Raw genomic sequence first — 13,061 nt, forward strand, 5'->3', positions numbered from 1 at the left:
AACTTTCTTAGAAAAACACAAACTGTTACAGATAATTGTCAGAATTTGTGGATAATTAAAATGTACGATTATTGATAAAAGGGTTCCTTTTGCATTAGAAAGATGAATATGTAGACCTCAGTTTATTAGATAAAAATATATCAAAACCAAAATGATCGCAAACTTAGAAACACATTAAGCAGGAACTTGTAAGACTGCGGTGTCGGGGTTACCCTTTACTAATAGCCACATTTCCTATCAGGTAAGTTTCAATACTTTAGAAAAAGAACATAAGCTGGAAACTATAGTAATGCAGAAAACATTGCTAACACTTTCAAATCATGTAAATGCTCTGAAGCAGCAAAGTTCTGCAACAAAAATATTTCTGAAAAAAAAAAAAGCAAAATACGAAAACACAGGTATCAGGAATAAATCACTAACATGGAAGGCTTTAAATCCCAAACAATATAAAATGCTAATATTCATGGGAAATATATTTAAGGAAATTGGATAAAGGATAAGAACACACAGTTTAGCAAAAAACAGAAAAGCTAATCAAGTAGCTGACTCTTGGGGAAGACTAGAGTCTCATGGAGGTGTGAGTTTAAAAAATTTTTTTTCAGATAGCAACATGAAGCAGAAGAGGAAAGTTAAATTCATCTAGATGAAAAATAAGAGTAAGAATGCCATCAGGCAAGAAAATCTACTGGACAACAAATAGATGACTCTATAGATTGGCTAATTTGAATAGTCAGGAGACGATGGGGAAAGAGGAAAGGTTTATAAACATTAAAAAATTAAGTTTGCTTTTAGAAACAAAAATTAGGAAAGTAACTGTAAATCAAAGTGGTAAATGCTACCATTTCTAAGTTATTTAAGAAATAAATAGACATGTTCAAAACAATCTTTAGAGAAAGAAGTAGTCAATAAGTATAACTAACTTTCCTAGAGTTATCTGATTAACGGTTAGGGAGGGCAGCCTGGGTGGCTCAGTGGTTTAGGGCCGCCTTCAGCCCGGGACATGACCCTGGAGACCTGGGATCGAGTCTCACGTCGGGCTCCCTGCATGGAGCCTGCTTCTCCCTCTGCCTGTGTCTCTGCCTCTCTGTGTCTCTCATAAATAAATAAAATCTTAAAAAAGAAAAAAAAAACATTAGGGATATTTCAAATAGGAAAGATTTGAGGGCCATGGCCAGGAAAAACAAGATATTCAACTAAGCTTCATGATAAAATGTAAGAAATTCATTACCTCAAAGCTCAATGATTTCACATTATATTAAACACATTTAAGAGTGCAGAAGTGATACTTGGCCTATTCTGTGAGGCAAACTGGAGTAAAAAAATAATAATAAATAAAATCTGTCATCAAATCTGATAAGCAATTAGTCCTTATTGAATCTCCAATACCTTTGTCTCTTCCCAAGCTAATGAGCTATTTTGATTATTAACCAAAGGATATGCTATCTAACAGCTTAGACAGGGGTGGAAAGCAGAGTATAACCCTGTGACATAAAACCAAATAAAATATACTATTACCCTTAAGAGATGTAAATTGTCATCAACTGGCTCAACTAAAAGTTGTGAACAAAGGACAGAATTATGCTCATAACATAATTATGTACACTGATAACAAAGGACCATTAATTAACCTACCTAATACATTTCTTCTAGAAGGGCCACAGAGGTGGGTCAGAAATAATTTAAGTGGATAGTTTTAAGTCTAACATATTTCCAGCAGAACATCTGCTTAGCAGTATTTACTGATCCGTGATGCTATCCATACTTGAAAACAACAATTTCTTTTAAGTATCTTAACAGTTCTTCTAATATATTATGAGTTTCAGAGCAGTTCAAATTACTGAGGTTTTATTGTTTTAATGTGTGGAAATGGTTGTGGTTATTTTTCAAATATTCTATTAATGTTGAAAGGAAAAAAGGGGGGTAAGACTTATTGATGCTTTTATCCAGATAAAAAAGGGGGACAAATGAAAATAAAATTTATATAATGATGACCAAGAACTAGCACCAGGTGGTATTCATCTGGAATAATGAAAATATAACGAGTTCTTAGTATACACTGTGCTGATAATCATACATATCACCTCACTTGTTTTAATCCTAGCAACACCATCAAGATTACTGCTACTTTGTCAAGTAATGTAGTTATCTCCACTTTATAATCTGAAAACTAAGGTTAAATAAGCATAATAGAAGATTATTAAGCTAGCAGAAGGAAAAGTTGGAACTGAACTCAGGTTTACCTGGTTCCAGAATCCAGGCCGAGCCACAGGAAAATTACTGCAGCTCAGATACTCTTTATTGTAAAAATGGATTAGCACAGAACTACGTACAGTCCAGTGGATGTACATCCAGTGGATGCAGTGAGATGCCATTCATGCCATTCTAACAACTCACTGGAAGATGGATTCATATATCCCACAAGCTGTCCTGTGTCAATGCTTCAATGTCACTTAATGCCTAGGAATCATTATCTTTTTCGGATGTCTGGGCATATCTTATGTCTCCTCTGATTCTTACAGCTCCTCTGAGCCTTGCAGGCAGCAGCTAATCAGTCAACAGGAATGAAACTGTGAAGAACTGACATGACAGGTTTGGCCTCTAACACAGCTCTTGTTTTATCCTCAAATCACCAGAACAATAAATGTCACTACAGTTATAATCTCATGAGATGAGCAGGAATCTTGACTATCGTCTTCGGGCCTGTAATCTGAAGATCTAGAAGGGTGTCTAATACATAATTAAGAGTTGAACAAATACTTGTACAGAGAATAAATACATGGCATTCCATTTTTCTTCTGTATTCACATGAACTATACTATTAGATCATTTAACAGAAAAATTCAATTATACATATATAATTATACATTTACTCTTCTGGCAATTCTCCTTTACAAGAAATATACAGACTCCCAGAGTCGCACATTCCAACACTGGTGCTTCATGATATCTCTAACTTAAACAGCTACTTCAGACTTGAAGTGCCACAAAATGCCTCACACATGCTTCTCCACATTGTTTCCTGTAGGGTTCTTTAGAGTGGTGGTTTTTCACTAGAAATTTGACATTACAATTCATTAGGGTCATCTTCAAAGTAACTGGGATATCAATTTCATGTGATTTTATAACTGAAACTCTTAACTGGCAGAAGTATACACAGTGCTTCCTTTCATAGATGACATTAAAGTTTATTTTTAGATGAATCAAAGTGGCCTCCCATTTAATTTTGTATGAAAAGGAACAGTTTCACTTGGCAAGAGAGATCTTTCATATCTTGCCAATAAAAAATAGACTTCATAATTTAATACTAATTTTTTCTAACATTACTGTTAGAGCACACAGTCAGAGCTTCCAATGAGCTTTACTAAATTCAACTTATGCTGAGAATCTCTGTGCTGTCCAAAGTAACCAGGGGAAGTCATACAAGGTAGAGCTCTAACACGTAAGTAGAGAAGTCCCAAGTAACAATTTAGCACCGTTAGCTAAAATAAAGGGTAAAGATCTTTACTACTTTGGTAAAAATAGTCTCATTCAAGTCTCATTATTCTGGTAAAAATTGGTCTCATTCAAGTTACTGGATTAAAAAAGAGAATTTAAAAAATCATTTTATGCTGGAGACCAAGAGAAAACTGGAAGCTCTGCTAAGTGGAACCATCATCTCCAAAAAGGATGTAATTTCTAAGTCTTATTCAAAAAGTACTGTTATGTAATACTGGAAGGTTCTAAGTAGAGTGAAATACTCTTGTGATGCAAAAGAGTAGGTAGTGGGACTTACTACTAAATGTTAGAAAATATGGGCCTTTGAAAATGATAGACCCAAAGCTCCAAGAAACCTCTGCTAAATTGATAAATGAGGTATGAGACTGTATCTAGGTTGGATGGGTAATCTCCTTTCCCATAGGATTCGCTTTATTTGGGACACTAAGAGGTCTAACTTCCCTGGATAACAGGATATGGCTCTCTTCGGTTTTCTCATCCCATTCAGAAGTCTGCTTCTGGAGGGGAAGAGTTACAAAATGAAGAGTGAATCCAATAAGCCTTTGTCTCCTAGTTCTTTTCCACTTACTCAAAATTTCAGATGAAGCCGGGAAGAATGTTCGGCACTACTCTGGTGATCTGACTGCCTATGGTAAGCCCTTTCTTCCAGATCAGCTGTAATTCTCCTCCCGAGGTAAAGAGAAAGACCGCGTCGGCTGAAGGCAGCTATCTTCCAACTGCCATTTAGGCAGTGTTTGAAGCTAATTATAAACATCTGTAATTTCTGAAAGAAAAGAAATATACAACAAACAAAAACAGCCTCCCCTCCACAACTCACATAATGGTAACTATGATATCATGGAAAGAGATGTAAGAGATTCAAAGACAACACAGATAAAAATTTTAAATATCTGAAATGATTAAGAGCATGGTTACCATCCTCATGGGGTAACTAAGCTAACAACATTCACACACAGTGAAGGACACAAAGATCAGACACACACACACACACACACACACACACACTCATTTTGAGAGGTGAAGATTTATTCAAGGGGTGAAAACTTTTTAAAAAGGTAGAAACACGTTCAACAAAAAACAAAAAAGGAAAGCTGCTATAGCTATAAAAATTATAAAAATTAAGAAAAGATTTTGCTGGCTTTTATGTATTCCAGAAATAAAGACCAGTTTCCTCACATTGGGAATTATTCTATTAATAGATCACTTTTTTAAACTTTAGAAGTTAATATTTATAAGAATTTACAATAACAAAAATATACAACAGAAATTATGTATTTGGATCATAATCATGTTAATAAAAAATTTTCAGAGGAAATATACCAGAAACAGTAGGGAAACAGGATAATTTTTATCTCTATAGTTTTCTTTTTTTTTTTCCTCTATAGTTTTCTATTTTACTAAGCATATATTACTGTAACAATGTATAAAAACATAATTTTTGAAAATTTTCCTATCTCCTATAAAATACTGCAATTGTAAAATGAGAATCAATGTTAGCTAATTGATATTCACAAAAGGAATTTGCTCTTTCCATGGAAGTGAGGGTCTTTAAGTTCTTTATTTCAAAGAAATCCCAAGTTCTACATTCAGAAAACCTTTGTAGACATATATGGTTAATCGATTATTGATAAACAGTAACTTAGGGTAGAAAAACACAAAATACCCAATTAAGAATTATATATTTAGCTAAATTTCTGACGATCCTATGTTTTAAAAAACCTGCTAATAATGACTATATTATTTTGAGTGCTCACATATTTAAGCATCTCTAAGATTCAGAAGAATGGCATACTGCAATTTAGTACGTATCTTTGTTACCATTTCACTGCTTAGAATATTTGTATGTAATAAAGAGGGCTATACTAAAAATCAATTTTAAAAGTTATTAGACATTTAAAGCTCATTTTTAGAGGTACACTGTTGCTGAATAAATTCATCACAGATTGAGATAATAATGGACACGAAAATGGTCTGCCACATTAAAACCAACCAACCATAAACTTGTATTATGAAAATTATAAATTATTCTAATTAGCTCCCTAACATAGACCTATTTGAAATCACACGCTTTATTCTTCTCTGATTCAAGACTTATAGTAATGTTTTGTATTATACAAATGGTATTCATTGCACTTCATTAATTCAAACATTCATCTACTGAAATTAAAGATTAATGATCTCAACATAACTAAATCTCCATTTATCCCAAAGGTGCAGGGATAGAATAATCAAATTGACATGTGTTTATATATCCATCATAATTATTACTTGATCTAAACGAATAATCTTTGTATCTTACTTGGATCACATAGGACCCTTAATATTTTTTACTATTATAAATTAATAATAAATTATATATTTTCAAGTAAATCTATAAAACAAAAACCAAAGACTGAAGATATAGTGTAAGAGTATACAATAACACTTGGGACAGTTGTTTCTGGTCCTCCTCCCATGACTACAGGGAAGTATGAAAGCTAAATTTTGCCGCAGGACTTAAATCAGACAAATTACTATAGTGACTACCATTCTCTAGTATATATGGCTTTTGGACACAAATAGAGTAGCATATATTTCATGTTGAATATTGTTGTCTTAATAATAGATCTACAATGGCTCCATTTGCAAATTTTAATAACATGACCTGAAAATCAACACTTAACATCAATATGTGTTTTGAACAATTTCAAAAAGTAAAATTTATAAAATCTAGATTATTTTAAATACAGAAACAAACTGTAATTTATTCTGACTTCCTTTTTTATAAGGAATATTGACAGCTGTATTATATTGGATTTACACTTGTTAATATCCAATTCATCTTATTTCGTTTATAGGCTGTTCTTATAAATTTATCCATCGTGGCAAGTGTCCATAATTTCAAACTTTTTATGAGTTTTTCTTCCTGCTAGTTTTCAGTATGTTACTCGGTGTCAAGTAAATACAAAGGCAAATAAAGAATGAGTGATTACTCCCTTAGAGAAGAGAGAAGGACCCTCCTTCCCTTTTTCTATATGTAAGCAGTGACCATGTAGAAATTCAGAATATACATAAAGGATATGGAAAGGTGTGGTATTTCATAATCGATCTTTCAAATGCGGCTTTCTCCCTAGACTTTCTCATTAGATAAGACTCCCATTTTAAAATTTTAATTAGTTATAGAGCCTCCAATAAACAAAAGAACTATTCATCTCATGAAAGTGCCAAAAGTTGAATTCTTTTTCTGTTTGATGAGATTTTTGTCCATGTCTTTTACTTCCAACAAGAGCACATTAATATAAACAATAGTGCAATTTTATTTTTTTTTAAGATTTTATTTTATTTTATTTATTCATGAGAGACACAGCGAGAGAGAGAGAGAGAAAGAGAGAGACACAGAGGGAGAAGCAGGCTCCATGCAGGGAGCCCGATGTGGGACTCAATCCCGGGTCTCCAGGATCACGCCCTGGGCCGATGGTGGCACTAAACCGTTGAGCCACCTGGGCTGGCCCCAATAGTGCAATTTTAAATATCAAATTTTCCTCTAATAAAAGCAACAAAAATTTTTTAGCCAGAAAAACAGTATCTGTGGTCAAAGAAGCTTGAAAAGATTTTTTTCACTGTGGCAGGAAAACAGAACAAGGGCAATTATACTGTTAAAAAACATATTTCACTTGTAAAGGTTAAAAACTTAAATGTGATGAATCCTTAGAGCCACACGACCTACATAACAGTTTACTAGCTACTAGAATATTATTTTAAATCATTTCACTATTCTAGGGATTTTAAATAAATGTAATCTTGCTTACAATTTTTTTTGCATTAAAATGGCAAGTCAATGCTGAAATACCCAGAACTTTTCCAAATAAATTCTTTTTTTTTTCCAAATAAATTCTTAAGAATCTTTTAAAAACTATACCATAGTATTAAGTGTCACAGACCAACCACAGGAAATTCAGTAAATTGCTTTGCAATCAAGAAGTTTAGCGTTTTTCCCTTTTAGAAAGGCCTTGTGCCTTGCTGAACTGTAAAAGGCCAATGAGGACATTTCCAGATTTCTCCTTCCTAAGGCACACAATATGTAACAATAGGCTGTGTTCTTTCTAGCCTCTTATTGAAGGAGCAGGTTTTGTTTGGTTTTGGCCAGGGTGAGAGAGAATAGTGGGGACAACAAGATACCAGTCTCTGACACCAGTCATGACTATTTTTTTTTCAGTCATGACTATTTTAAAGGTCACTGTTCTCAATTATCTATCCCCCAAAGATGATAATATTATTTTGATGTAAACGGTAATTACATTCTTGGCACTCACGTATTTCTTAGTCCTAGTACACAGAACCTTGACTTTTATTTAATTTAAATGAATGCTAGGCAGGTAGACATGTCAAAAGAAGTATCTTATACTTTTTGTAAGCTCAATATTAAAAAATTAAGAGTCAATTTCTAATAGAGAAGAAATTGATTTATAGAAATAACATTGGTAAAGTTAAGAATTACTCAGAAATCATGGGCTGAATCAATTAAGCCATAAATTGAACAATAAGGCAATTATTTACTACAATCTAATTAAATATAAGCTCAATATACATAAACTGATTAATATAAGGTAAATGTTTCTTTGTTGATCCAAAAGCACAGCAGTCATAAGGATTAAACATCATATTACTATAAGAAAGAGACACACACACAAATCAAGAAACAGACTCTTAACTATAGAGAACAAATTGGTAGTTATCAGAAGGGAGGTGGGTGGGGGGATGGGTGAAATAGGTGATGGGGATTAAGGAGGGCACTTATTCTGTTGAGCACCAGGTGATAAATGGAAGTGAATAAGTATACCATATACCTGAAACTAGTGTTACACTGTATGTTACACTGTATACTGGAATTTAAAATAAAAACTTTAAAAAAACATATTAATAGTCGTTCACTCTTTAGAGGATTTTTTTTTGTTGTTGTTGTTCATCTAACTTACTAGTGAATCAGGACAGGATGGTGTTTATCTAAATTGGAATTTTAAAAAACCCTTCAGTGCACAAAACAGTTTTGCTCATAGATCTTTGAGACATTGATAATATTTTCCAATATAACCAAGTAAAAAATACATAATTATGCTTACTATAAAAATTCTTTTAATGTCCTGAATTAATTTTAATATTTTATAATAGGGTTATAGCATCTGGATATTTAGGTTACTAAGTAAAAATAATGACTATAAAACCAACTTTGTTCATTGTTGACATATATGTGTGTGTGTGTGTATATATAATGAAATAAGTGAAAATAGAACTTTTTTTTTCATTCTAACACTATAAAATTATGTAACTAATTTCCATAACAACTCATGAATGTTCCTTAAAGAGTGATATAATCTATATGGTTTTGGAATAGAACAACAAATTCATACTGCTTGAAGTTACATAAGTTTATTATTATTAAAAGAAATTTGACAAAAATACTTTTAAATGCTAAATGTAAAATACTGGCTAGCTATTACTACTCTTTTTTTTATACAATGGCATTACATTACAGCCCAGAAAATTTATAGAGCACTAAAAATGGCATTTTGCTAAAAAGCTGATAACTGAAAATAAAACTAGTGAACATTAAGAAAATATTTTAGTTTAACTTTAAATCCTAATGACAAACTCTACATTACAAAGCTACAATATATATACAAGCAAATGCTAAAATATATATTATACCCTACTTTGGATGTAGAATAGATTTTTTCTGTGCTTAAATAATGCAATTACTTTGTTTTCTGTAAATGCGCAGAAAAACATTTTAAAAGGAAAAAGTATTTTAACTCCCTAAAACGGGACATATGTGCATTATGGTAGCAGTCATACAAAACATGTTAATGAAACATTCCAAATAAAATGACAAAGAACATATGAATTTAACATTTCAGATCTGACTAATCACCATCATCATCATCACTACTGCTACTGTGAGTCATAATCCACTCCCTGTAGACCTGAATTTTCTGTAAGCATGGTAAAGGAGAGAAGAAGCACAAAGGTTAGTTAAGCATGGCAAAATGCTTGCAAAACATGTAAAATTATGAAATGTTCAAGGAGTCAGAAAAATCTTGAGGTAGGCTTTTCAGATCTGAGTAGGGCAATAATTATAGATATAATATTCCATATCTTAATACACCTAAGACCAAACCTCACTGGTTGGTATACTCAATGGATAAAATAATATGTGAGAATTATCATTCTATTTCTCTAGTAGGTAACTTGAATTGACTAGTAGGAAGCACTTTAATATGGTACTTCTTTCTAGATATGAAGGCATACAACTAAACAGTGTGTTTTATATTTAATTACATATAGGCCCATATAATTTACCGAACCAAGTACCTTTTTTAGAGAATTAGAAAATGGAAGGAGAAACATTTGAAATATTAAACATTTTCAAAGACACCATTGTTTAATCACTCAGATTAAATCTCAGCAGAGGGGATTTTAAATCCTGTTTCTATGACTTCTGCCTATTTTTTTTTTCCAACTACTGGCACTCATGTATTGTAAACTGTTTGCTAATAATAGAATTTTGATTAAAAAAGCACCATTACCACCAAACCACCTATACACCTTCTTACACCTATAGAAGAACAATGCTAATAACCACAATTGTCCTGAGGCCTCTGGTGAATTGTTATAAGTATCTTGCTAACGTTGTGTTTAATGCTCTTGCTGAAAAACAAGTAAAACCCTGACAAGATTTTGAAGTTCCAGTCATTTAAATAGCTCTTTCGGCAATTAATACTAAGACTGGCCTACTAAAAATAATATGCACCTTTAAAAACACAGTCAAAGGTTATCACCTTTAAATCCCAAAGTTTAAAGCTCAGCAGTTAACGAAGGTATGAAATAAATTTACCTGTCACTAAAATCAAGTTATCAACTAAGAGAAATTTTTGGTATCTCATGGCTTTCTTATTTATCATAATCTATTTCCTAATAATGAGGATGTATTTTGAAATTCTCATTATCCATCCTTACTTCTTATTGAATTCATTAAGTTTCTCAAGAAACAGTTTCTGTTTTTCAGTAGGTGATTTGATAACTATTCAGTCCAGTAAAATGTTAGTAATATGTTATTAACAAAAGCTACCAATGTAAGTAATATGTTACTTCCCTAAAAAGGGAAGGCAGGAACTGTGACGTGTATTTTTCAATTGTATTAACCACAGGTAATTTTTGCACCATTTCCATCTTCCAAAGAATGATATACTGTCATTGTAGAGATTGCACAAAATGCCTTTTAGAGCACAACCTCTCACTAAATTGCCAGTTCTGTCTCAAAATGCAATTATTTTGATGCTTTATAAAAACATTTTTAAAGACACTACCACTTTATTAAATAATACACATTATCCCATAATTTTATGTTTTACTATATTAGATGGAAGTACATTTTATGAAAAATTATATACTCTGCATGTGGTGGGAAAAATATTAAAGTTTTAAATATTTACCATGATCATTTTAAACATGACAATATTTAAAATATCAAGGGTAATAAGGGAAGGACCATATCCCCAACATTTATTATTACCATGAATATTTTCAAGTCTGTATAACATAATGACTTTTTTTGGGTCAAAAAATGATTTAATTTAGTAACCCACATCTAAACCACAGATGAAATAACTTTAAATTGGTATAATCTGTTATGGTATGTTACCTATACCATAATCTGAAATTTAAAAAGTCCAATTTTCAAAGTAAGAAAAGTATCTAAATAGATAAAATATTCTACCTCCAAATGGTCTTTTGTTTCAAAAGCTAATTTTCCTTCATAGAAGATGTTGGCTTTTCTGTGAACTGCTTATCAGATTCCACAGGTTTTAAATAGACTACACAAGTATAAGGCAGGAAGAGGGTCAAGGCCAATTGAGTATCTTCAAAAGAAAAGCCTAAGAACCCAAGAATTTCTCCAATAGCAGTGGTACTGGTTTTCTCCCTACCCATGCCCAAATGGACAGGAGAACTGTATAAAAGCTACTAATGGCTTGATATGCAGAAGGAAGTATCCTAAACAGAAATGGTCTAGTTGGTTAAAGAAGTACCATGAACGATGAGGGTACATAAGGCACAATGGTTTTTAACAAATCTAGTAAATCCAGTCAGAGCTAAGAATACCCTATTAAAAGATCAGATTCAGTAAAATCCTATGCACAAAGTTACCAATACAAAAGCTTTTCTTTGTATTCAAAATAATGAAACAGTGGTACGTAGTTTGTAAATTTTAAGACTAAAATCTACTGTTGGCTTTCACTTGCAAAGTCATGCATTAACTGTTTTCATATCAAACTTTTTGATGCCTGTAAAAAAGAAAAAAAAATCTTATAGTAAATAAATGTACATTAAGACCTAAGTAAAATATAAGAAACTTGTAAATAGAATTAAGCAAAACACACAAAAGCCCAAATAACCTAACGAATATTTGAAACATTATAGAGCTACTTTTAATAAAGCAACTTGACTAAATTAATCTTAAGTGTAAGATACTTCTTCACTCACCTGTAACATCTGGTTTCCAGTCCCATCCCTCAACCTGTAAGGTCTGATAACTCCATCCTCATTAAAGAATCGAGGGGGTCGAAGGCTCTCCACTTCATCAGAAGTCTCTGTAGCTCTACAGAAAAAAAAAAAAAAAAACCTCTTATTTCACTTTAAAATGCAATTACTAAAAAGAATCTTCTTTTTTAAAAAAATATTTATTTATTTATTCATGATAAGCACACACAGAGAGAGAGAGAGAGAGAGAGAGAGAGAGAGAGGCAGAGGGAGAAGCAGACTCCATGCAGGGAGCTCGACGTGGGACTTGATCCCGGGACTCCAGGCTCACACCCTAGGTCCAAGGCAGGCACTGAACCGCTGAGCCACCCAGGGATACCCTAAAAAGAATCTTCTTTTGGATTAAGACTATTACATCACTTCTCTATTTTAAAATTGTCTTTATTACACAAATAATGTAAGTATTCTAGAAAAACGTTGACTTGGAAAGAGTGTGTTTATAGAGATTGTCTTGGACTTTCTTTGCAGACAATAATCAAGAGAATCAGCAAATGAATACTGCTTTTTTCTTTTTTCTCTGATTTAAGACTTTTAATTTTTTTCTTTTCCTATTATAATGTCTGGTTCCTCCAGTTCATTGCTAAATACACTGATACAATGTTAAATATAAGAGGGGACTGTAAGCAATGTTGTCTCATTTCTAACTTTAAAGGGAAAGCATCTAAGAGTTCCACATGAAGAGCCAGTATTAACAAAGGTTTTCTTTTGTTTTTTAAAGGAACCTTTTGTCAAACCAAGGAAGTACAATTCTACTCCTAGTTTGCTTATAGTTCTTTGTTACTGTTATTGGAGGCAATGAATTTTAAATTAGAAATTCCTTTCCTGGTCATTGCTGTCATCATATAGTTAATCTCCTTCAATCTATTACTGCTATAAATTATATTACATGTACAGTTTTCTAATGTTTAAATACCCTAACATTCCTCATAGTCCTACTTGGGCTTGACATGCATGGTTTAAAATATACAGGAATTGCTAAATTTGGTACTGTA

The 13,061-nt window shown here is 32.4% G+C and overlaps 1 protein-coding gene across 8 annotated transcripts in view; it reads right to left on the bottom strand.

Moving 5' to 3' along the window:
• Positions 1-13,061, bottom strand: part of VPS13A (vacuolar protein sorting 13 homolog A) — a 235,415-nt gene that overhangs the window by 12,011 nt on the left and 210,343 nt on the right. For 3 of the 8 annotated variants that reach the window (XM_025423277.3, XM_049091842.1, XM_049091856.1), the window contains one exon: positions 12,013-12,127. In XM_025423277.3, the coding sequence (XP_025279062.3) occupies positions 12,013-12,127 (115 nt within the window). Of the gene's footprint in view, positions 1-4,063; positions 4,259-8,885; positions 11,814-12,012; positions 12,128-13,061 lie in introns of those variants that run through there. The other 5 variants (XM_049091850.1, XM_049091844.1, XM_049091854.1 and 2 more) reach the window with 3 other exon arrangements.

This window comes from Canis lupus, chromosome 1 (genome assembly GCF_003254725.2).
Source record: "Canis lupus dingo isolate Sandy chromosome 1, ASM325472v2, whole genome shotgun sequence".
NCBI lineage: Eukaryota > Metazoa > Chordata > Mammalia > Carnivora > Canidae > Canis > Canis lupus.